The sequence below is a fragment of the Ambystoma mexicanum genome, chromosome 13 (assembly GCF_040938575.1).
Source record: "Ambystoma mexicanum isolate Mex_15411 chromosome 13, UKY_AmexF1_1, whole genome shotgun sequence".
In the NCBI taxonomy this organism is placed as follows: Eukaryota; Metazoa; Chordata; class Amphibia; order Caudata; family Ambystomatidae; genus Ambystoma; species Ambystoma mexicanum.
The window spans coordinates 704,761,057-704,787,543 of NC_090938.1; the positions used below are offsets into that span (position 1 = coordinate 704,761,057).

Genomic DNA, 26,487 nt, shown 5'->3' on the forward strand with positions numbered 1-26,487 from the left:
CTGGACCCTGGTTCCTTATCACTGCCCCTTGTTTATTCAAAGGCTGTGGTAATCCCTTCCTGGAATTGTCTCAGTCTTACCATTTCTGCCCCACTTGGTCCTCCTTGCTGGCCACACTGGCTGTCCCCTCTGAGAACAGTTTCTGGGCCTTTGCTCTTCTGCCTCAATGTGAAATACTCCTGCACCAAGCGCCTCAGGGTACAGAGACTCCCTGGCCTGCATGAATGACGAGTCATCACTACTCCACCTCAGCTTCGTCTTGGGCCATCCCGTCTCATCATCAGCCATTCTTCCTTTTGTGGGACAGTGCTTTGATGGCGTCCCTCTTGCCCCTCGGGGTACCTGGATTTGTTTGGGAGGGTTACTCCATCTTACTCTTGCCTTCTGTTTTTGCTGCTGCTGCATCTGGCTGGTGGGTCATCCTCCTGGGAACACACATTTTTTGTCAATCTGGGCCATCGCTGGTCGGATTCAATTCTCAGGGTAACAGATACTAGTACCAGCCCTATAAAAGCGGTCCTGGGACCTGGAAAAGGGGGGTATTGCAACCCCCCCTTGCATATTACCATTGTCATGCATTGGTGTCTTTCCTATTCTGCTCCCATCCCTGTCCAATGGCTTGGTATGGACTTTATACCATTCTTTCCTATGGACAAAACTTTACAAACTTTTGAACTCCCAAAAAACAGATGCTTCTGGTTCCTTTGGGTCCCCGATGTCCTCTCCCAAAAACTTACTTTAGAAGGTACCAGTGATTTGTAAGGTAATTTAATGTAATAAATCATTGCAGCGCACTCTTTCCCCATAGGCCATCATTGAACGCTTTGTTACATATGTTCTTACTATTTCTATGTGCATCTACGGGTGAACTGGGACCTAGGTAAGCACAATACTTTTGATCTAATTTTATTGGATGTGTGGGTGACGCTCTGTGCCTGGTTTCTAATTGTTTTTTAATGCATATAAGTAGTACAATAATTGTATAATGGCCTCAGAATTGCATTGTGTGTACAATTGAGGGGACATTATATGTCTGGCTAGCAACTTGAAATAGTTACCCTGGTCTTACCTTTCAGGTGTGTGCTATAATGGAGGGTAAGGGCCACCGTTTTCAGGCTATGTACAAGAGCTAGCACTCTGCTCCCCAACGCCGTAGCGCTCCGCTGCAGGAGCTGCTGGACATGGGATCAGGTAGTCCTGCACCATAGCTGAAAAGGTGCCACTCCACTGCCAGTAGCCCCTTCCCTGGCCAGTTTCGTACCTGTAACCATGTGGAGAAACCCACACCGTGGTAGGATCCCTAAGATGGCCGCTGCCACTTCGTGCAGCTTTGTTTGAAGCAGTTGCCTAGCAACAGGCATATCTGCTCCTTGTATCGTGACGAGGGTCCGCCGGAAGGCGGCTTTTGAGCCTAAGGCCCTCAGCACAAGGCCCCTCCTGTCTGTGGCTGCTGTGCATCCTGGGAGAGCAGGGCAGGAGCCCCCAAGCTACATATGCTGCTGGAGCAGCTGTTCTCGGTCATCTCCTGAAGGCCGCCGCTGCAGGAGCAGCTAGCCCTCTGCTCCCTGCCGCCGTAGCCCTCTGCTGCAGGAGCAGCTGGACATCGGATCGGGTAGTCCTGCACCATAGCTGAAAAGGTGCCCCTGCACTCCACTTCACTGCCAGTAGCCCCTTCCCTGGTCTAGTCTTGTACCTGTAACCACGTGGAGAAACCCACAATGTGGTAGGATCCCTAAAATGGGCGCCGCTTCCCCCAGCTTTGTTTGAAGCGGTTGCCTAGCAACAGGCATATTTGCTCCTTGTAACTTGACGAGGGTCCACCGGAAAGCGTAAGCAGGCATAGAGCCTAAGGCCCCTCCTGTCTGTGGCGGGCCTGTGGCCGTGCCTTGTCCACACCCCTTACAACCCACAGTAAGTCTCCTCGCCTTGCGTCCGAATGGGACTTTAACTGCTTTCTCGTGGTTGAGTGCTCAAGGTCACGCTACCCCACCTTTAGAGCATACCTGCTTCGGCACCAAGGCACCAGCCCGTAGCCATGTGCGTTATGCGCCCAGTCCACCACCTACTAATGGGAGTAGTGTTTGCTCGCCCCTCGGCCATAGTCATTGCTTGTACTACATGGATGAGCTGCAAATAGTTCTGTCCCCTGCCACCCAGCTTACTACTGCCAATACCAATGTCAACCTGAGTACTACGAATTTGGCACCTTATCTTTATTATGAAACTCGCGGTCTGCTGCCCCATGCCTATTTTGCAAATGTGTTGATCCTTGCACCCTGCCATCTCTGTAATACTATTGATTGCTGCCCTATGCCTATTTTGCAAATGTGTTGATCTTTGTACCCTGCCATCTCTGAGTACACCACCTACTGCAGCACCGCCCCTATGGTGTAAGAACCTCTTAGGCTCTCTCAAACCTTGCCTTTGCAGGAAATTCTCAATTGTGCACCCTGCCCATCCGAGCCAGATCTATTGTGGCAACCTTAGCCAGCTGTTGTCATCCATAACCAGCCATGGCCCACACATGGCTTAATTCTAAAGACATTCCACCTATTCCCTTTCTACCATCCCATCTCTACCCCCAGACCAAGCTGCGCGCTAACTTGCCCATCTCTCACTCCAAAATGAATGTGCCCACGCAGCCATAGCTGTTACGCCTGCCACACGCCCTAGGCCTACTGCCAGCAGGAATCACCTACTAGGCCTACGTACAGCCCACCTCACCTTTGCCTTTAATCCCAAGACCCACGCACCACACCCACACAACTCCAATCACACTGCACTCACATTCCACACTACCAGCAGAAAACTCCACTCCACATTGCCCAAACGACACAATCCGATTCAGAAATCCACACCTACCACCATCCAATTTGCCCTCTTAAACGTATGCTCGCTCCCTGCCCATGCTTCGGAGATCCACAACTTACTCCCTAATCTAGAGCTGGATGCTCTGGCTATCACCGAATCATGGCTGCATGAAGCAATGGGGCCAGCTATCTCCCTAGCCCTCCCACCAGGATACACCCTACTTTGGCAGGACAGAGTGCACTTTAATGGAGGGGGATTGCGCTGATAATTAAAGATTCCCTGTCGGTAAGACAAATCAACTCTTCCCATAGGCGATAAAGCAGATGCCCTCTCTGTAAAATTAGCCCTCACTGTAAAATTATCCCCATCAGCGATTACCATCTACAGCTTATACTGGCCACCTGGCCCCTACTGGACTTCCAACAAAACATTATCCACCTTCTCAGCAACAACCTAAAAAGCACCTCCAAATCCTTACTGCTGGGAGACCTAAAATTAGGCCTCAATGACCCTAAGGATAAACAAGCTAATTCTCTCGACAAAGCTCTCTTGAATGTGGGATTCGCGGAACAAATCTCGAGCCCCGCACATTCTAAAGGACGCACCCTAGATTGGGTAGCGGACCATAACTGCAATGCTGACAGTTCTAACACCCTCTGCACATGGACCGACCACCACCTCATCCACTTATCTATCCCTGCCACCCACAAAACCACTACCACGATCAATCCTGCGCATCCTGCCCTCACTAGAAGTGCACGTAAAATCACACAAATAAATGTCATGCGCTTCATAGAAAATACAGCCCTCAAGCCGCCTTTCCCCAAGGATCACACCACCTTGGATGGATTGTACAACAAGACCATCAATGAAGCAATAGATGCTATTGCCCCTCGGAAAAAGAAGAAAGCGAAAAGTAAACTACACTCAAATTCCTGCCTCACAACTGAACCAAAAGAAATACGTGTTCTTAAACGCATAGCAATAAGCAATTGGCAAGCCAACCCAAAGGAAACCACCCTACTTGCCACCCACTACAAAAAAAGCATCATAGCAGCCAAATCAGCCTCCTACAACTCAAGAATTATCAATGCCAAATCGGAATTTAAGGAACGATTTGCTATTTTTAAAGAACTTGCCTCGCCAATCACCAGTACCCAGGATCTCCTAAAAGATTAATCCTGGTGCTTGGTTATCCAATCCGCCATGCTCAATAAAATTGAACTCCTACAAAGCAAAATAAACTCACACCTCACGGCCATACCCAAGCCGGGTCTGCCCACTCCACCAGCGGACAATCCTCTCCCCACAAAAGGAAAATCACTTTTTTTTTCTTTCAGAAATGTTTCCGAAAGAAGGACTTGCCATCATGAAAACATAAAACCCTCCAATTGCAAAGGTGATCCCCGCCCGGCCAATCTCATCAAAAATTGGGCAGACTCGCTCACGCCTTTCTTAACCACATTCATTAATGCTTCTTTCCCCTCCAGCGTGTATTAAGGAGGCCTTGGTTCGCCCGCTTCTTAAGAAACCCTCCATAGACCCAGCGTCGCCAAACTATAGACTCATCCGTACCCTTTGTTAAAAATCCCGGACAAAGCTGCTTACAGCCAGATCCAACACTTCCTAGAAACTAACAGCATTTTAGGAAAAAGGCAGCCATGTTTCCGCCCTGGGCACGTAACGGAAACAGCCCTTCTAGATCTTGAAAACCAATTAGGTGAAATATTGGATGAATGAAAACACGCCCTCCTGCTTCTCGACCTGTCTGCCGCATTTGACTTGGTGGACCACTCGACTTTCTGCAGACAACGCGTCAATACAGCCCAATTCTACCAAGAAGCTACCACCTGGGTGACCTCCTTTCTCGAAGGGAGAGCCATGAAAGTATTCTCCAAACAAGCCTCTGCTAATCCCACTACCATACACTGCGGTGTCCCGCAGGGCTCATGCACATCCCTGACATTGTACAATCTCTTCACTCTACCGCTCTTCAATGACTTGGACAATCTCGGCATAGCAAACACGAACTATGCCGACGATACCCAAGTGCTCATCCACCTCACTGACTCATATGAAACCGATGCTGAAGCACTAGGTAAAATCTACTCTACCATTCAAGCTTGGATGGCTGCCAGTGGGTTATGCCTCAATGAGGATAAAACTGAGCTCCTCGTCGTAGGCACGAAGGAAACACTCAACACACTAGACAAACAATACAACTCCTTCAGCATTGACAACTCTCAAAATCCGGTCTCAGCAGCAGTCAAAACCCTTGGGGTATACATTGACTCAACGCTCTCAATGACGCGCCACGTCAGCGCCATTGCCACTTCCGCAGCCTTCACCATGACACTAATAAACGTGGTTAAACCCTACTTATCCACCTCAAACTGCCTCTCCGTCGCTGGGGCCACCATCGGAGTCAAATTATTCTTTTGCAACGTCTTATTTGCTGGCACGTCTGCCAATAATCTGGCCCGACTCCAATTGATTCAGAATAAAGAGCTTAGGGCTGCCCTCAGTATCCCCAAAAGTGAGCACATCACCCAAGCCAGACAAATGGCACACTGGCCGCAAGTCAAGGAAAGAATTTGCTTCAAGACACTGTTCTTAACTCACAAATGTTTTGCTCACACAGCTCCCCTTACCTGACAGAGATGATCACCAGAGCTACATTAGCCATAACCATAACGTCTCACCTCGCAAACCAGCTGAAAGTCCCCACTTTCAAAAGGGTTAAAGCAGGAGGGATTTGCTTCTCCAGCCTTGCGCCCAAGTATTGGAATGCCCTCCCCACTACCCTCCAAAACGAGACTTCATACTTAGCCTTCCGCAAATCTCTTAAAACTGAACTCTTCAACTAGCTCTTCCATAGACTCCTCTCCTCACGCAGGATCCACTGCCCCCACATATGAAACTTAACTCAGCAAATTTTGCTTTTGTACATCGGTCTAGTCATCTGTATCTCTTCTCTCACCTTCCCGTCGTCTCTTTACTTCTCATGTCAACACCTCTATCAACTGTCTGGTCACGGTTTAATGTAACCAAGAACCACAGACGGGTGCTTCTATCACTTTGTATTTACGTTTTGTGTATCTAAGTAAACCGTGCTGTAACAGCGCCACGATGCCCACGAGCAGCATTGCGTGTTTTATTAATTCAAATAAAAGAAAGAAAGAAATGGTGATTTTAGGATGTGCATATCGTTATCTATCTGTTTAGGAATCCCTTTTCTGTACACCAAGTAACATTATAATTAAGGCTTTCCTTCCGGTTTTATGGTATTTTTCTGCCATTTCCATCTGTATTTATCCACATTTATTTTTTGTCGCGTGAAAAGATAATTTGTAATTAGTATTTTTCTACATTTATTTGAATACAAAAATGCATTTTTTAAAGCACACATGCAACCATACAGGAAAGAAATGCCGGCTCCATTTTTACCATAGCAACAAATGGTTGCTCCTGACTTAAGGTACATGATCTCAGCAATTTGAACTTTATTGCTTTTTTTAATACAATTTTTACACTCTCCATGCTGCTAATCTGCAATGCGATTGGCCTACGATGCATGATTGACAGCATACGGAAGGAAGCAGAAATACCGGTTTCATTTTTATAAATAAATGCATACAGAAAGCAGGTTGATTTCCGTCTGTATTTACGTGTATAAATCAGTAAAAACGGAAAGCTGGGAGCCTTAATTATAATGCACTGAGTGGACTACAAATTATAGGTTACACATTAGTTTAGGAGAAAGGAAATGTCTATGCTCATGCCATTTGACTTTTTCCTACACGTACAGTACTTCACTTAGTTGATAAATGTCTAATTCTGTACTAGTGCACATTTATCAGTATTCCCTAGTAGTGTAATATTTTGCCCTATCTGTTGGAGGTGGCTGTACCAGTTTGTAGGCATCCTTTGCAGTTTCCAAGTGTTTCAGGACTGCAGCGTAGGCCCTTATGCTCTTGGATGCTCATATTCTTTCCTTGACTGCTGCCTGGAATTGTTAGTAGTGCCACCTTGCAGAGTTTTCTTTTTAAAGATGCTGCTGCTGTTTTCAGAAAGCTGAAATCAATATTAAAATATAAATGCAATACATAGCAAAATGGTAAACTAGTTCTGGAACACGGAAGCATTGGGAGTTGTCAAACTAAGAGTACAAATTAGAAAACCGTATTGGTGGAGAAAAATTGGTATGTTTCCAGTAAATGTCATTTAAAAAAAAACATGTATTTTATTGAATTTTCAAAGTGCATTGCGGGACATTGCGAGTACAAAGGCGTACATTCATCCCTCTTCAGTTCTCTGCCTCCACTTACTTTACATATGTTTTAATACCTAATGCACAGCAGCTACACAATTTCCCCCACATAATAATAATGAGTTATTTATAAAGCGCCTTAATCCAAAGCGCTTTACAGAGCACATATTTACATAAAATGTCACCCAACCGAAATTGGTACTCATTTATAGACCTCGGAAGGATGAAAGGCTGAGTTGGCCTTGCAGGGATTCAAACCTGCGACCTGCAGATCATGCTCAGATCTCAGCAGCGAGGCTCTACCCGCTGAGCTATCTTACCGGCCTAATAATGAACAAATACCACCCTCTTCCCAGATCCTGAAACAACCTTCCTACCGAGTACATCCAGTTTCCTGATCCCTTCCTTGGTGTTCCCAGACATTCCTGGATGCTGCTCAAGTTCTTCCAACCTCCTAGCCATACTCTATACCGCGTCATGAATGGGTACCACTCCATCTCAATGTTGCGCTGAGACTCCTGTAACATATGGGTCAACTTCTCCATGTTAAACATATCACAAGCCACTGCTAACGATTCTCTTTTGAATGTCAAATATTTTAATCTCCAGCGCCATTTAAAGATTTCTAAGAGAATCTACTGTGGTTGGCTGTTCCACAATACTTTCTGTATTCCAGAAATTAATTTAACTAATAACCCATGCCTGCTCAAATGGTCCTTAATAGCCTGTGGTTGAAGCTGTTATACAGCGGTTTATCTTGCCCACCCTAGAAATGGTAAATAGTTGTGGTCTCCCTCTTCGTAGAAGGATATGCCTTCTATTTATTTTACTTGTTGAATCCCTCGCCTAAGTTTTACAATCTTCAAATACACCACATCAGAAGAGGATTAGCCCCTATTCGCCCATGTCCAGTATTTTTTAAGGAGTACCTTAAACAATATTTTTTCCACCGTTACCTACGTTTATTTGGAGTATCGAGGACTGGACTTTCAAAATTGTAATTTTCTTCCCAGCACTCAGGTGAGATTTCATCTGATTTGAAACGAAAATCTTTTTTACACGCACGTTCTTTTTTGACGTTTTACACCATCATTCGAAGATTGTCATCGGATTGCATTTTGCATGTCACTTGCAGCGTGACATTAATCCGCTCCCTTTTCTTAGTTTACACACACACGCAAGCTTAGCGCACAATTCCATAAAATACTAACAGTTGCCCTTTTATCCAACGTACGCAAAATGGTGGTCACTCCCTGCGAGCCGAGGAAGGGACATCTTTCCACACACCGCTTTACATAAATCTTCATGCACCACTATACAAAACGCTCTAGCCACTAAAATCAAATCCCTCCAAGACAAAATTATTCTAAAAAGAAAACTACTGGCCCAAAATATTAACACCACCCCAGATGTCCAGACTGAAAATTTAATTTCAGGAATTCAGTTTAACTTCACCCCAGTCACCAAAGACCAAGTAATTAAGACCTTTGGCTCACTCAAACCCTCACACTGTAAAGGAGACCGCTTTCTTGCTAAACTAGTTGTCTGTACCCTCACGCTTGCTCCCATTATCACTAATTTTATCAATTCCTCCTTCAACTCCAAATCGGTCCCATTAAACATCAAAGAAGCGTGGGTCACGCCACTATTGGGGGAGAAAAAAACACCCTAGACCCTACTATTCCCACAAATTACAGACCCATTACCACAGTCCACTTCCTCCTTAAAATAATCGACAAAATTGCATACACCCAAGTACAAACACACTTAGAAACCAATCACTTACTAGGGAACAATTGGTGTTCCGACCCAAACACAGCACCGAGACGGCACTACTTGATCTGAAAAACCAGATGGATGCTATCAGAGACTCAGGCAACCTCTGCATCTTACTACTTCTCGACCTATCGACTGCTTTTGATTTAGTGGACCACGACAAACTTTACCTAGCATTATCTAAGAACTTTCAATTATCATAAAAAGCAGCCGTGTGGATTAAATAGTTTCTATCAGAAAGCACTTCTAGAGCAGCCATAGACGAGGAGGCGGTAGATCTAATATCAGTCCCCATAGGCATACCTCAAGGTTCATGTCTCTTATCCATTCTCTAACGCATACACAAAACTGCTCTTTGCAGCCCTAGATGCCATGGGAGTTATCTATACCAATTTTGCGGATGATACTAGGATACTCATTCCAATCTCTGGTAACCTAGAACATGACACCATTCTTGTAAAGAAAATCTATTCTCTCATCCAGAATTAGATGGCAACAAACTGTCTCTGCCTGAACGGCAAAAAGACCGAGATCCTTATGGTAGGAACCCCAACCCAACTGAATGAATTAAATCAAGACTACACCTCTAATGTAAGAGGGTACTCCTATCCCTCTTTCCAACCAAGTTAAAACCCTAGGGGTATATTTAGATTCGAGCCTAACAATGAATAAACGCATCAATTCACTTGCCTCCTCCAGCAAAACTCATTTCCCTCAGTAGACCATTTCTTACTACACAGAATTGCATCACTTTGGCAAGAGCGCTCATTATGTCGAAGTCACTGTTGTAACATTCTCCTACTAGGCACTACCAAGACAAATGTGTCCAAATTGCAATTTTAGAGCAGCTCTAGGTATCAAAAAAAGGGGCCACATATCGAAGTCTAGGAGAGAGGCACACTGGCTACACATACAATCCATAATATTGTACAAGACTCTCACTACCATGCTTAAATGCATCGCCCAAAATGCCTCTACCTACCTGCACAAATGTCTCTCACTGAAAACATCAACCAGAATCCTCAGGTCTAACACTCAGCTGCTCATTCCTCGTTTCAAGAACACCAGAACAGCAGAATCCAGTTTTCCTGTAGCAGCCCCCAAATTATGGAATTCTCTCCCCACACGCATAAGCAATGAGACCTCCCAGACCCACTTGAAGAAACGTCTAAAAACTGGGTTGTTTAATAAATACTAACTTTTTAGATGTACCTACAACCATAGGGTTGACACAACGTTTCTACTATATTCCTAATGTTTACCAATACCATTGTATATGTTGTACCTTTGTCAATCAATTTTCTACATTGCCACTGTTGTTTCTGCTGGTTACCATTGCCACTGTATATGGTACCCAGCAGTGTTAACCAGCAGAAACAACAGTGGCCATATAGAAAATTGATTGACAAAGGTACAACATATACAATGGTATTGGTAAACATTAGGAATATAGTAGAAACGTATATGATGTAACTCGGCCAATCCGTTTTCTAAAAATACTCGATTGAAGTATTTTGTCCATGTCTGTAACCAGCAAGCTTTCCATAATCATGTAACCTACGCTGTGATACCTTGGGGTTTGGGCGTATTATAAATGTAATAAATAAAAAAATAAATCAACACCAACATGAGAATTTCTTGCTTCAATGGAACTCTGCAGATATCTAACAATTTTGTGTCTTCTTTTTCAGGACAAACTTCAGAGCAGCCTAGCAGCTCTGAAACTTGAAGTGGAGACAATTGTGGGATTCAAGTCCAAGGAAGAAAAGGAAGTAGTAGAGTTGGAGGTACGTACCACTCCAACACAGTTCAGCGACTTTTGCAGTTTTATAACCTTTTTTGGTTTTGGTCCCATCATTTCTTACCTTTCAACTTTATTGCAGGAAAAGTTCAAAAGTCAACGGGAGAGGATTGTGTGCGAGTTTGAGGAGCTGCTGCGCTTCCTCAGGGAGGAAAAGCGGCGCCTCCTCACCAAATTAAAAAAGGAGCAGGATGAGATTCTGAAGAAGATCCGGTTGAAGGTTCATGAGCTGGAAGAGCAGCATTCCTCCCTTCAGAAACTGATCACGGAGATAGAAGGGAAGCGTCCTAAGCCAGACGCAGAGCTACTAAAGGTGAGCAGGGATGCAAAATCTATGGAACCATAAGATGGTCATTGTGCTCTCTGTGTTAGCAGCATAATAAGAAGCTTTTCAGTATTGAGTTGTTCATAGATGGACATAATTTAGAATTGAATATTCCTACGTTTTAGGCTTGTAACCCCTGGAACTTTGTTTCCTCTTTAATACACGTTAACGCAAGCAGCCTTCATAAACTGGGGTTGCTCCTTTAGGAGCGTGTGCACAGCCAGGCCACTATTGCACTCGCAGTGCTGCTAGCCCACCCAGGCCTCATTCTAAAACTTAGTTTCATTTTCAGATTCTTTTTCCAACTGCTGGAGAAAGAACCCTTGGAGAATGTTCCGGTTTATTTTTCCACACAATAAAGCTGAATTATTTGGATGATTAAAGGTTTTTGCTTTTTAGACTTGGTCTCTCTGGGCTGCCATGGTTGGCTGCTGCTATAGCCAAGAGGCTTTCTAGCTATCCAGAACGAAGGTGCTTTTGTTCAGTCTGTGCCCCCACCTACAGCAACTAACCCTATGGAGAAGGCTAAAACAACTGACATGAAAGGGAAGCCAAACTCCCCTTCAACGTGGGTAGTTTGGGCAGGGTGACCAGGCTTACCTCTTCAGGTAGGGGTTTTTGGGTCCAAACAGAAGTACAATTGAACACCGCAGTGATATACAGAAAATATATACTTAAATGAAGTAACCCATGTAAAACTGTCAGGTCAAATAATTACTTTAGCCGATAAAACACTTTATTAAACAAATACTTCGTGTATTTATGAAAACGGTAATGCCTATGAAGGGCGCTTCCAAACCCCAATGTCTATGTATAGGCCCTCTACTTGAGGCAAACACCCTACATAAAATAACAAGTGGGTAGGGAAAACGAGGGAACCATAACCCCAACAGGCATGTAGGCACCCAGTCCTTAGCATAACAAAGTGCAGTGCCCTAAAGACACATCCCCACCAGAGTTGCATGTGAAAGACCCAAGACCTGGTGGCCAGCACCTAGCACCGTGAATGGCAATGTATGCAATTAAAACAAGAGAAACATAATTTTTGCCCAAAGGAACAATCCCTAGGCCTAAAACACGCTATTAATTTATATCTCCTAGGGCCTTATGAACAGTATTAATACCAAGTCACCTAGTATATTACATTAAAGCCACAGGAGATTGAACCACAAACATTAGCAAAGGCTTCCAAGACCCTGTGACCATGTCAGTAGAAGTTACATTCCTGATACATGTCATGGAAAAACATACATATTGTTACCAGTTGCAGCTGGTGTTTAAGGTACATTTACGATTTTAGAAACTAAACGAATTCAAACAGATTTAGAAAATCACAAGTAAGTACTGAAATGGTGAATCTGGGTCCAGAGCGCCACCAAACCCCTAGGGGGCTGAGGAAGAATTGTCCAGAGGAGTCACGTCAGGAGAGAGTTCCAGTGTCCGTTCAAAGTTCCATAGGATGCAATGGGAAAGGTTCAAGTCCCATCCACAAGTCGCGCCTTGAAACACTTGTGTGTAACTATGAACATGTATCAAACGTTACTCGTAGATACTTGAAGACCCAAATCTATTTACTCCAGAGCCCAAGCTCAGCAGTGTGAAATCTGATGTTACTGTTGCGTATTAATTAGCTACCCTCCTCACCATACAGGGCCCACAACCAAAACTCCTACCTCCCTGCCCTCCACCCCTGAGTTGAGGTTTTGTCGAATAAAAACGCTCCCATAAATTAGACGCAGCCAAACATGTATTCAGATTGTGTGAAATGAGCCCCGGTTTACATGTGTGCATTGGAGCGGTTTGTATATGGATACGACCAAGTCCAGAGATTCGGGATCTGACTCCCTACATGTTGCACTCTATCAATTATGGCTGTAGATAGAAAAACATCTGCAGGCCTGAAGCATATTTTATTAAATCAAATTAAAATGAAATGATGAATGCCGAACACTGACATTTGCATCTGTTTTAACAACTTAATGTATATATTGATTGCATGATTTGATTGTTTTTAGGATAGTGAAATGAAATGTAAATGGAATTGGAAAGATGAATTTTTATTTTTGTGAAAGTTCTTTATGAACTAAAAACATAAAATAAATAAATAAAAAAAACTATATGCAGGCTGTGTGGGTTAATGTTAAAAAAAAAAGTTTCTAGGGGTTCCCATCATAGGAGCTGGGAATATTCTAAACAATGTGGGTCTATAACAGACGCATACTGGAGATCTACACTGAAAGGTTAGTACCTAATTCTTAATGCGTAAAAGGGAGAGGTCCTACATATATTGAACCAGAAGATCAGTAGTCAACCTTGAGGAACCAAACTTCAGATTGAAGTGTGATCGCTGCTGCAGGATGTGTAGTTAATGAATAGAGTGTTAGCAATGTATAGCCATAGAAGGGCCATTTTCTACAATCTGACCACAGATGAGGGCTGTAGCAGCAGAATTGGTGCGGTATGTTTGGATATGTAGTCAATGCACATTTTAATGGGATACCCCAGGGCTGAGTTGGCCTCACTGTTGTACATGTAAGCGCAATTCTGGCACTTACTGTATTGTTTACGTACAGCACTTTGTTTGAAGGCTCACCTGTGCAACTGACCTTGACATCTGTCTTTTGTCTCTTGCTCTTTTTAGGATGCTCAGACCATCTTAAGCAGGTATGTTACTTGGTTTAACACTTGTTGCAGATTAATAAGTGTGGAATTCCGGCCATCAGTCTCCCATGTGTGGCTTTCGGTGGTGGGCTTCCCATGATGCTCCCTGTGCGAAAGATGCATGAATAAGGCATAAGAGGAGCCTGCATTAGCAGAAAGGGTCATAGATATTGGGAGTGGAAGGTGCGTATGTGAACTCTGGAACAATTTAGAAGAGTTGCAGGAAACGTTTCATTCTACTGGAGGACCATTGGGAATGGAGTAGTTCAGATGCTGACGCAACGTCTTGTGATTGCAGTATTTAAGTACCTGCACGTTTGCAGTGAAGTGCTTAAATTAGTAGTAGTAGTAGTACTTCTCTTTATTTCGATGGTTAAAAGCCACCATAAATGTGCAATGAAGTACAACGGAAGAAAATGGACATTTATTCTCAAAAATAACAAAAGATACAACCATACAAAAAGTAACGGGAGTAAATCAATTACTTTAGGGAACACTTATAATGGCTCCTTCAATAAAAGAAAGCTTGAACTAATCCCGTTTTTAAAAGCAGCATTGGCATTGTGGAACTATGCAGCAACTGAGTGCTACTGCAAGGACCTGAGCTGGAGAACAAATGAGTATTCCTTTCATTGTGAAGGAGCCTAATCTCGTTAGCATTTTTTCATTTTCTGGTGCACTTTTTGAATCCCCAAAACCACAAAATCAAGCTAAAACTAAGGGAGAGCAGTGTGAAATCATGGGCACATGTATGAATCCTTTTGTGCCCCCTGCTCTGCTGAAGCGAGTTATTCAGACTAGTGTCATTAACAGCATTAAGACAGAAGTCCTATATTTCCAGCTCATAGGATATTTTAGCAATGTGCTGAAGAAAATCTGATAGTGGGGCAGTGGGTTTGAGAAGGTCTTGGGGGGGGGGGGGGGGGAGGGTGGCGGCTACCAGTGATTCAAAATTAAAGCATCCAAGGAAATCATGGAAACGAGGGTGTGACTGGCAAGTGCTAAAATGGGGTGCGAATATAGTTAATATGGGGTTGGTTGTGTACACTAATCATACTTATGATGTTTACTCAAAAGGGCAGTGTTGTGCGTGTAACAGGTCGGTGCTCGTAAAGGTACTGCAGTGTTAGTAAGAGGAGCTGTGCTTTAAGTAGTATTGGACCAATGCTCTAAAACAAGGGAGCAGCCATTATAAATGCACCCTAGCTCGCATCCTTCTAGTTAGCTTATGTATTAATATACAGGAGAAACAATGCTCTTTTGATCACAAAAGAATGGGAAGCAGTGAGCTTCTTACAATGGGGTGTGTTTGAGGGACATTCTGACCAGGTTGTGGAGGGGAGTAAATGGAACCATCACGGGGACAATACTTAAGTGGACATACATAGATTAAGGATAACCAACATTGGACATTTTTAAGTGCAGTAGGAGGTATGGCCATATGTGCTCAGGACATGACCATGATGGGTGAAGTGCTAGAATGGAGGCAGAGGAAGTGAGAGACAGAGGCAGGTTAGAGGCAAGGAAGAAATGTTATCTAGCAGTCAGATGAGAGGTACATTAAGAGGGTTACTCAGGTGAGGAGGCAGGCTTTTAGTTTCATTTTGAAGAAATCTGTATGGACTGTTTCTCGGATGTCCAGGGAATACAATTCCATGCAATTGAAGCAAGAAGAGGGCGGAAGTGAGAGAAAGCACAGGGATTGCGAGGAGCCACATTGGTAGTCGAGGTGGCAGAGCAGAGATTGCGAGAAGGCTTATAGAGCAGGATAGATAAAGTGGTGCCTTACCATGGATATATTTGTGAACTAGGAGAAGACATTTCAATCTGGCCCTGTTTTGCATCATCAGCCATCCAGGCTAGTGACGGTGCAAGGAAGGTAGGTGTGAAGTCAGAGTTCACGAGTCCTGGTAGCAAAGTTAATTATCTTGTCAAGAGGATAGAAAGCATAGTTGCAAAGACCAAAGAGGATACTGGTACAGTAGTCCAGCTTAGAGAAGACAAGAGTGGTTAAGAGATGCTTGGCGGTTTTGAAAGGAACAAGGTTCCTGATTTTCGTATGATTTAGGAGGTTGAGGTGAGCTGCTGTTCCAGTTTTGGAGATGAAAGTAGTGGAAGGTGTGGGAAGGGTCATAGATGACTCCAAGGTTTCTAGCTGAAGAAGAATTGGCGAGAGTGTCTGGTGGGAACTGGATAGACAGAGGAAGAGATGAGCAAGAGCTATTGGCAGGGAATAAGAGTACCTCTGTTTTTATAGAGCTTAGCATCAGGGAGCGTGAAGCCATCCAATATTTAATGGCAGAGAAACAGTTGGACATTTTGATAGAGATCAGAGGAGAGTTCAGCAAAAGAGAAGATGATTTGGGTGTCGTCCGCAAAGAGTTTGTACAAGAACCCAAAGGAGGAGATTAGTGACCAAAGAGCAGAAGTGTAATAAAGAGGAGCGGATCCAAGACAGAGCCTTTTGGAACACCAGCAGTTAGAGGAGGGAGTTCAGAGGTGTTGCTCCAGGAGACAATTAGTGAGGTGCAAGGTAGGATTCAATCCAGGCAATGGCTTGATCGCGAATCCCAAGAAGAGTATTAAGGAGATCAGTGATTGACCATGTCAAAGACAGCAGATCTGTCAAGCAGAATTATAGAGGATACGTTTGAGTGCTTAGCAGAGGCGATGAAGTTGGACACATTCATGAGAGCAGTTTCCATGGAGTGACCGGAGCAAAAACCTGCATGTAGGGGTTCTCGAAGGTTGTGGATGTCTAAGAAATTGGTAAGACGGTTGAACACAGCCCTTTCGAGCACTTTAGATTAGTGCGGAAGGTGAGACACAGGGCAAAGGTTAGCAGGTAGGTTCGGGTCAGCCCCTTGCTTTTTTAGGAGAGGGATGACAATGGCTGTTGTCAAAACGGAGGGAAAGCAAGCCACTATAGGGGCAATAGGCTTGACTAGCTGAGTAGCAAGAAGGTCTGATGGGGCACAAGAGAAGTTAGACTTCATCAATAGAGATAGCACTTAGTGGCATTAAAGTGCGAGGTGGAGCCAGAGGATGATGGCAGAGTGTAAAATGTAGGAGGGAGTGTGAGGAAGGTAAGGAGAGAGTCTCTAATTTTGGTAATTTGTGCAGCGAAGTATTCAGCTAGGTCCTTAGCTGTGAGAGTGGAGTTGATAGTCCTATAAATAGGAGGAGTGAGTTCAGGGTGCCCTGTAGCCGGCGAGGATGTTTGGAGTGAGAGTCGTTGAGGGTTAGGTAGAATTCCCTTTTAGCTTTATCAAGAGTGTACTTGAGAGAGTTCAGGGCAGAGAGGTAAGGGGTTCAGGTACTCGTATGAGTGGCGCCTCCATTTGCGTAGCAGCCGACGCATGTCTATGCAGTGAGAGCATATGAATGATGTGACCCGTGGTTGAGTATGCTGAGATTTAGGGGTGAAAGTAAGCAGTGGGAACTGAGAGGCGAATGAACCTGATAGTAGGGATTGGAAACTGGAGAAGGCAGTGTTGGTGGAAGAGTTATCAGGTGTGAAGGAGAAGAGTGAGAACTGTAGGTTGGAAGAGATGGGGAGAGGGGGGCAGAAGTTTTAAATTTCCTTTTTTGTAATGGGTGAAGCAAGTGGTAAGAAAGGTCAGTGGGTGGAAGGTCTGAGGGTGGAAAAGGAGACGGTGGTGTAAACAATTGAGTGATCAGAAATGGATGGTGTGACAGTAGTGTTAGTGGCTGAAAGGGAGGTGGAGATGAATAAGAGATCCAATGAGATACTCCATTTGGTGGGTGGGTAGGTAGGTTATGGATAGAGTGGAGAGTGTGGTCACTGAGAAAAGACTGAAGTTCAGATTTCTGAGAAGTGGTTGGAGAGGGAAGGTTAAAGTCGCCTGAGAGAACGTGGTGATGTTTAGTGGAAAGAGAATCAGAGTTGCCCAAGGTCATCAAAGAATGTCCCAGTAAGACCAGGAGGGCGATAGATGGAGATGATGTGAACAGAGTGAAGCAGAGCAATAGTAGTCTGTGAATTCAAAGGGGTTGGAGAGGACGTGGCATTTGGGGATTTGTGAGCCAATGAGTCGGGAGGAGAGTAGGTGTCCGTCGCCTCCACCTCTGCCAGTCAGTCCAGGAGAATGATTGCAGGTTGTGTAGGGCTGCCAGAGTGGCAATGTCAGATGCCGAAATCCAGGTTTCAGTTCTAGAAAGAGTAATACTTCACTGAAGGGTCTGTGCAGAAGTGTTGAAGGTAAGAAGATCGTCAAGATTGGACTATTGGTGGCCAACTACTGAATGTGTAAGCAATGGGTGAAGGCATGTGTATGGTGGATTTAGAGCCACAGCACCAAAATCTTAACCAGTGCACCGTTTATAGCTGTTCAATTCCAGGGTGGCCGCAGGTGAAGTTACTTAAACATTTCTCACTATGGAGTTTAGAATTTTTTTCTCAGGAATTGGAGCACTAAATGTGCAGTGGTGCCATTTACTGAAACGTCCCACCACCCTCAGTCAGTGTTTGCTTGATCTATTCCACAAAGAATGATTACCATTCAAATTGGTAATGACAGTGGGTGGGGGTAGCTTGATTCAAAGTAGAGTTGTAGCTATTATTCACTGGATGGTTGTGAAACTTGTTTGTCATTTTATAAACCAAATTTTATGGACTAGTTGGTGTGTGTGAAATTAGCGGGTTTGGAATGATGGGCAGAAAGACCGGATTTTTGGCCCACTCTTGCCTGTTGACTGGTTCATATCCTTCATTTAGAATTGTTACCCTCAGTTTGGTTCCCCCCGCCCTTTGGTCTGCCAGGCCCCCACCCCACTGCCCTTTGGTTTCCCTCACCCCTTTTTGTCCCCCCTCCCTCGGCAAGTCTTTTTTTCTGCCGTTTGTTTAAGGCTACCAGTTTTACATTTTCTCCACATAAATACCGACCAAAAGCAATCTGTTTCCATTTCTGAAACAAATGGAAAACGGGTCCTTGCAGCATGGAGAGCGCTAGAACCAGGATCACTTTTTTTTTTTTAAATATGGATTTAATTTTATTAAAATAACCAACAATACACGTGGATGAAATAGAATAGCAAATCTGGGTACATGGAAATACATTTTGACTGTAATTACCATAAATGAGGAGCCTAATTAGGTTTCAGTGCTGACTCTGGCGGTTAGGATGAGAATTGAACGTAAGACCTGTGTCCTTTCTTCACAGGTGTGAGGCCGTGAAAGTTCAGAGACCAGAATCTGAGTCTCCCGAGCGTGAGAAAATCTTGCGCACCTTCTGCACACAGCACACTGACTTGCAGAGAATGATGTCCATATATAAAGGTAACATAAAGGAATCTTCCCATATTGACTGCTTGATCTATGCGTATTGTGACGTAATGGTAAAGTGCTATGTTTTTAAGCTCTGCATCCACTAGGTCCGCGTTGGCACATTCATGACCCCTTAAACTGCCTGCTTTTAGATTTCCTGAATGTGAAGAAGCTTGTATTTAAAATGTCAAGATCTACAGCCATGACCTCTTACACATGGATTGTCTGAATTGTGTGCTTGCAAATAGTTGAACGCTCTTTCGTCCGTCCCGCCCCCCCCCCCAATACTTGTGCAGGCATGCCCTCTCCCAACACAGAAGCTTGGCACCAGTACTAGCATTCTTTGTGTTTTGGTAATTCAGAATTGCCTTTGTGCAACTTTGACCACTGGAGTGATCCGAGTACTAGATTGCCACAGCATTGCCTTTAATGGAAATGCAGGGTTGCTTTTCTGTGCTTTCAGAACCTTAAGCCCCTGTATAATCCCTACCAACTGATCTCGAGAGTTGGGGAACAGGTGAGGGGAAGTGTACTGCGGAAAAAGAACTTGAATCCATGCACAATGTGCAAGTGCATAAAATGGAACGGTTCTCCAAAATCCCTGTCCCCATACTGTGTGGGATTTCGCCAACCAATGCACCTAGACTGCAGAAATCCTTTAACTGAAAATGACAAGTAAGGGGAAGGCAAGGCACATGCCCAAACTGTAACACGAGTGGGCACATCAACCACTTGCTATCAAAGCGTTCTTTACCACATTCCTTCTCTTCTAGACCATGAATGTTTTTCAATTGAGATTCATCGGTGACATGCTTACGTTTTTAGCTCCTTCTTTAGTAATACTGCGTTCAAATTACTTTTTTCTTTTATCTTTTGTTGGCCTCTATTTTTTGAGCAAGGTTGAAATTGATGTCTTTCCTTCGAAGCCCAATCCCCTTTTCTACCTTCTATTGGCGTGCCATTCCTTGAAAAAGGGGACAAAACGGGAGCCAGCTGGGCAAAAGCATTTTAAGGGGGGAAAACTGTGCCAGGGCACATGTGAAACACTACTCCTGCATTGGCATCCTTTCTGCATTATCCTGCCTTACCCATCATTCCTTAACACAGCACGGATGGGACTGGAGCTTCGGTGGCAGGCCCAAAAGGGTTACTCACTGTATTCCCTTGTCAGAATATCCCGTTCCTCCATTCATAAGTGATCAGAGTTTGATGTCCAGTAGCAATCGGCTAACAATGCTGCAGCAGTGGTCTTCAAATTGCGTGATTATCCCCCGTAGGGTGGCCTGAAGGATTTTGCGAGTGAGCTTTTAGGAGAAGGGAGTAAAGTAACAATATTTTAAATTTGAGGGGAAATTAAAGGGTTTGCTGTCGAAGGCCAGCTGGAAAAGATTGACACTTACCAGCATTTGCAGGCTTCCCCTGATGCGTCTTGCAGAAGATGCAGCTGGAGAAAAGATTCCACGCTATTTTCCAAAAAGTCCTGTTCTATTCACTGTGTAGTCTGCCAACCTGCCCGTCTTCTCAGTTAGTAAAAAATATCTGGTGGCATATTTAATAACTTTTTATTCAAATGTTATGAGTCCACTTTGACAACTGGGTGCTCAACGACTGGAAATTTAGCAGTGTTTTAAATGCCCCATCACACTGCTTACTGGCTTTGTCTGCTGTGGGAAAAACAATACCGACCAGGAAAAACATGAAGGAAAAATCCTAAGTACTGCATGATTGATAGCAACAAATCTGATTTGCAAAAGTGTAAAATACTACTGTGCCTCTTTAGCCGCAAGACGATAATTAGCTGTCAATATCCTGTGATATTTCTGTTCCCAAAAGTAGACTGCTTATATGAGACCCAATACACGTTTTTTTCTGTATGCTCTAGAAAAACACTTGCCTTCAATTATATGCAACTTAAAATATATAAAGATCAAAATGCAGAGATTGAAAACCACAGAAATTGACAAAAACACTGAAAACCAGAGAACCCAAATACAATACTCAAGGAAGTAGGCTTGTTTCCTCACTTCACAGAAATTGACAAAAACACTGAAAACCAGAGAACCCAAATACAATACTCAAGGAAGTAGGCTTGTTTCCTCACTTGTGCGTTCAAAGGACACCCCTCCTCCGCCCCTTTTAAGTTTCCTTGGACCAAGTCTTTCTCATTATGTCACTTGGCAAAGTTTGACATTAAAATGGATTCCTAACAAATTACCAGTCTGCAGTCGGGTTTGTTAATATTGGCTCAAATACCTTCACTTTCTTGAACCCAGTTGCCAAGAAATACTAATGGCCTGTCGAGACTAGATCCACAAGTTAGAGTGTCTTGCTCTGGGTGGAACCTGAATGTGCTACTGTCAACACTTTCCCCAACATTCATGCCCATGGAGAGTGCGCTAACTGCAGCATTGAGGTTGCAGTTAGCCTTTCCTGGATTTCATAAATGTGCCACAATTGGTGTTGCATGTTCTGTTGGTCTTCCACAGTGGGTTACCCATGCATGCATTCTTTGAACACTACCCCCATGAGGTTCAGGCTCTCAAGCACAGCCTTGTTTGGCTGAGCATTTCTCTGCAATTCTTTTGGTTGAACTTGAACCTTTTCTGTATATTGCAATGATGCGTGGCTCTAACCTCTATTTTCTGCCATCTCACTGCAAGTATGGAGGAAAGGTGACAGAAAATATATGTATTTAGTGCTATGGTACTACTACTTGATAGTACCCTTTTTTATCATTGCGTCAACAATTTACAATAAACTTCACACAATTCTCATCAAAGTAAAAATACATTAAATAACATCACAAAATTTTAAGTTAATAATTTGTAAAAAAAAATACATGCGAGTAAAGTGTTAATATTAACCATTTGAAAAATAGCATTAAAATATGGATCATAGCTTCAAGATCTTACTAAATTGAACCTCAATTTATAAAATGCGTACTTCTATTTTTATCAAATATCTTAACGTGGCCAAGATCAAGGATATTTATTTCCCTGCACATATGCAATGTCATAAACTGGTTCTATTTACAAAGTTATCCAAATGCTTCATGACTCTCCTCCTGTACATCAGGATAGTCAATAAGTGGGTCTTTAAAGTTTCCTTAGTTGTCGCAATCTTTTTAAAACCGACAAAAGGTGGGTCGCGTGGCATTTACAGATTTCGCTCTTAAAACCTCACGATTGGGCAGAAGGTTCAATGGAAATCTCAGATTTCTCCATTTATAACTAGGGAATTTAATCGCATAGTCGTGGATCATATTATAAGGTTTCTCCTTGGCCGCAACATTTAGCGCTTTCCCCACGTCAACCAGGTAGAGATTAAAAGGGGAAGGGGCCACAGCCCAGTCTTGTCAGAGCCCTCAAAGTTTTATTTGGTAGACATTTCCCAGTAGTGCTCAGCCTTGTGTAAATCTGAGTTTGTTACTCAGTTGTATAAGCATATATAAGCAATCGGCATACTCCGAAGATTTTAGTTTTTGCCAAAGCTTGAACTGTTTCAGCTTATTGAAAGCTGAGGTCAAAACGATAAAAGCCAATTAAAAGGGCAATTCTGTTGATTTTGCCTCCTTTTTCAATCAGAGGATGAAACAGTTTAGATGAGTGTCTACATCTTTACAAAAAAACTGTTTGTAATGTATTCCACACGTTGGAGGTATATGCCCAGATGTTCAATTTGACCAAGAGTAGAGCGACAAATACCATAGTAATCGAATCAAGAAGGGCAATAGGACGATAGTTGGACAGATCGCCTCCATTACCCTTATTGAAAATGGGTATAATAAAGGAGGACTTCGAAGAGGGGGGAATATGTGGTGTCCTGGAGAAATGTTTTAACAACTAATACAAGATTTTTGTGCACATAACTGGATTCTCTTCAAGGGTTGCATTGGCCAAACCATCAGCCGCCTCGTCTCCCAATGACTTAAGTTTGTGACCAGTTCCTTAATACCCTCATGGAGGAACTCCATTTTTATCCTGGGAGCCTGGATGTGTAATTCAAACTTGTCTTGGCCTTCTGGGATAGCGTAATGGTCCATTCTTCCACAAGTATGGGATTCATTTAATTATTGTTTCTACATGCAACTTTATTAGTTTCCAGAAGTTCCCATCTTGCTTATGCAAAACAGACCAAAGCATCAGATTAGAATCTGCCAACCATGATGTGCTTGTGGAATTTCTACTAGTTCTTATAGTTCAGCTTGAAACATCTGATATACAGTTTTATGCCCTGTTCACTGTTTGTTAAGGGGCCTGTTATTTCTTAAGAACCTTTTTTTTTTCTTGACTGATGCTTGAAATGCTTGTTTTGATTTTAGTCAGAGGAGGAAACCTAGAAGTAAGTTTAATAAAGTCTCGAAACGAAGGATCCCGAGACATCATTTCAGCTGCTTCCTACAGTGGATTCATAGATCTTGTGCTATTGAACCTATGGTATATACCTTTGGTTGCCAGATCAGGCGCATCTATCCATTCATGTTTATTTTTCTTTTTTAACCGTATGCTCCGGTAGGTACAACGTTCTTGCCAAAAGGACAGGTCAAAGTTCGAGGATCCCTTTAAGACGAAATGCCTAGATAAATAGCAGACTGATACAAAAATATAATCTACAGTGGAAAACTGGGTACCTCTCTGCCAAATCTTGAGCAAACTCGATACTGTTTAATTCACTATTTAGGCAGAAAATGTTCTAGTTTGACGTAAGGTTACTCCACAACTCAGCTTTGGATTTGCTTAAGGAACATTTAGTGTTTCAATTTAAACCAATATTACGTACAATTGCAATTCAGATCACCAGCAATTATGATCTCAAAATGGCAAAGATAATCCCATAATATTGTATCCATGGGATTGATAACTTGGGGTTTCACCTTAAGTAACCCATGGTGATCCAAACGTAGACCCCTTTCTCACTGTGCTTTAGAGGCTCAGCTTCACCTCACTGCGGAGGCCCAACAGGGCCGAAACATGTGTCTGGGGTGGTACTCTTGTTCAGAGGAGAATTGCCTAGCGTTTCGTTGTTGGACTGCCCTTGTGGGTGGGACCAGACTGATATGCAAATGTGTATTCCTTCTCTGTGAAGGCTGCAATAAGCTAACATAGACCCTCCTGGGTGGAAGAAAGTCCTTAAAACAGGGTATTTGACCCATATTTGTTCTTAGTAGAGGGGCTCCCACGCTCTTGTTTAATTATTTCCAAGCAAGGTTGATAATTCCGAAGATCCCGTTAGTCATGATGTGGGGGCAAGAAAGCAGTTATAAATAGCATTTGAACTTCTCGAGTTCCAGACTACCATGGCATATAATCCCTTTCAGTGCACTGGTGTACTCCCTACCGGCCTGGTGTTGCAGAAAGAATCATGGGTTTAGTGGGTAAAGTCAGCAGATCGCCATTTACCGGTTTGCCACATAGAGCTCTACATATTGGTTCAGATGTAAATAAACAGACACTTCAGACCGACAAGCTGGGGCCATCTTAAACTATCACTTACCGGAGGAGCCAGAATTCAGTGCATGCTCCGTGTTGTAGGGGACTTCATCTCCTAGAGTCTCCTTCAGGTCACGGCAGACTGCACTTCGGTGCTCTTCCGCTGCTGAAGTAAAACCACACATGCTTCTGACCCAAACACCAGCCTGTGGCTTCTCCTTTCTCCATAAGGCCCTCACTTTATTACCCTGACAGGGCAACTCAAGAGCCAGGCTTGCCCCAGAGGTGAACCTCCCATTCTCTGCATGCCTAGAGCCGTGTATATACATTGGCACATTGCTCTTTCTATTGCCCTTTCTCTAACCAGATACCTATCGCGCTCTGCCCTAGCCCGGTCGCTTACTTTTGTTCCAAGTGGTCGGATAACTACACTGACCAGAATGCAAAAGACTCCGACTTGTACCACAGTGCAAATGGACACAATGGACAAACCCTAGCCCGGAAAAGATTGGTCAAATAGAAATGACTAGGCTGCCCATTCAGGTGCCAAACGGCAGACCCAAAACCTATGCTAGAGGCCACAGTCTAGCTACAGAGGAACAACTGGGCAGCTGTTGCGGAGCAGGTCATACCAGGAGATTGCCTTGGAATCAGGGAGGTTTAGGAATAATGTCCAAACCCTGTTGGGCCACTGACAGAAGGGGAGAGACCACACAAACTACCAGTGTGACTGCATGGCAAACCTGGAGGCTGAAAGTCCCAGCTCATAAGGAGATAGATCAGACAGATTGTCCCAGCGAACCAGCTGGCTCAGATAGCCTATGGGAGCCGACAGAAGGAGAGGGCTAAAGCTGGGGGACGGCCAAGAGAGGAGGGTCTAACAGGTGGAGGAGAACTTTGGGGAGACTGACTTTTGCACTATTTGAAGAACGGTAAAGTGTTGGGACTAAGGCAGTGGTACCAATTCAGAGTGAGTGTGATTGAAGGTAGTTTGAGAGAGCGCAGGAGATGTTGGGGGAAGTGTGAAGAGTAAGTAGGTATGTGAAGGAGGGATATGAGATGGAGCGTAGAGGGCCGTGGTAGTGTTGCTGTATTGGGATTATGGCGATTTGGAGGAAGTGGATAAGATCAGGTGGGAGCTAGAGTAGAAAGGAACATGGGATTGAGAGCCAAGAGCAGTAGACAGTTTAGAGTGACGTAGGAGTTTTACAGGGTGTTGTAGGATTCTCCATGAAGTTCAGTTTATTAGGCTTATGATTTAGGGCTGTGAAAAATCAGCTTTCTCCAGCATGGGGTCTGGCATGGATTCACAGCTCATGAATATTCCCCGTCGTCAGGCTGGGATTCCTTGGTAAAGAAAAATCAGTATCAGTTTTGTTTCTGATCTGTCTTTCGTAGTAGTAACCAATCAATGATCTCTGCGTAATACTGACCACAGCCAATGACTGCCATCTCCCTAAGCCCCGCCTCTGGCAGCCATCTTCAGATTTTTACCACACGTTCAAGTGTTGGAAGTCCTCGTGCTTCGCTCTCGAGCTTTTGTTGCGTGTTTTGCGCTTTTTCAGGTGAATTTTCAAATTTTTTCGGTTAATCGAGCCTCAAGCTCCACCGTTTCTACTTCCGTTAACGGGTACCCGTTGCGGGATTTTACTACGCCCCTCAAGGGTGAAGATTTCGTCGAATCAACCTCTTGGAGGATTCCAGAAGATTTGCGGCCTACTTCGAGATGGCCCAGGACGCGAGTTCGTCACCCGGACCCAAGCTGTTTCGCAGCTGCTCTGGATGCGGGCTGCAGAATGTGTTTAAGGAGGACAAACATTTGTGATGCCTCTACTGTCTCCCTGGGGACAAGACTTGTGTAGAGAAGGACTGCCAGTTCTGCAAGAACTTGTCGGAGCGGACCATGAGGGACCGTCGATCCCGTCTCGCCAGCTGGTTGGAGAAGGGCTCAACGGGTGAGAAGAAGAAAGGGTTCTGCGGGCTTCTAAGTCCTGTGCGGGTGCCCTGGCGACGGGAGCCCAACACCAGGCCAAGCGCTGCGAGCCCGCTGGCTCCGGGAGCGCCGAAAGCTCGGGCTCTTCGGTCTCCAGGCAGGGCGCAACTTTCCTTGGCACAGTCAACCACGAG

At 44.1% G+C, this 26,487-nt stretch overlaps 1 protein-coding gene across 1 annotated transcript in view; it reads left to right on the plus strand.

Moving 5' to 3' along the window:
• The window catches only part of LOC138521754 (E3 ubiquitin-protein ligase TRIM39-like), a 219,762-nt gene that overhangs the window by 154,304 nt on the left and 38,971 nt on the right, over nt 1-26,487 (plus strand). The window contains exons 4-7 of the mRNA XM_069634812.1: nt 10,549-10,644; nt 10,741-10,971; nt 13,625-13,647; nt 18,828-18,943. Coding sequence (XP_069490913.1) covers nt 10,549-10,644; nt 10,741-10,971; nt 13,625-13,647; nt 18,828-18,943 — 466 coding nt within the window. The remainder of the gene's footprint in view (nt 1-10,548; nt 10,645-10,740; nt 10,972-13,624; nt 13,648-18,827; nt 18,944-26,487) is intronic.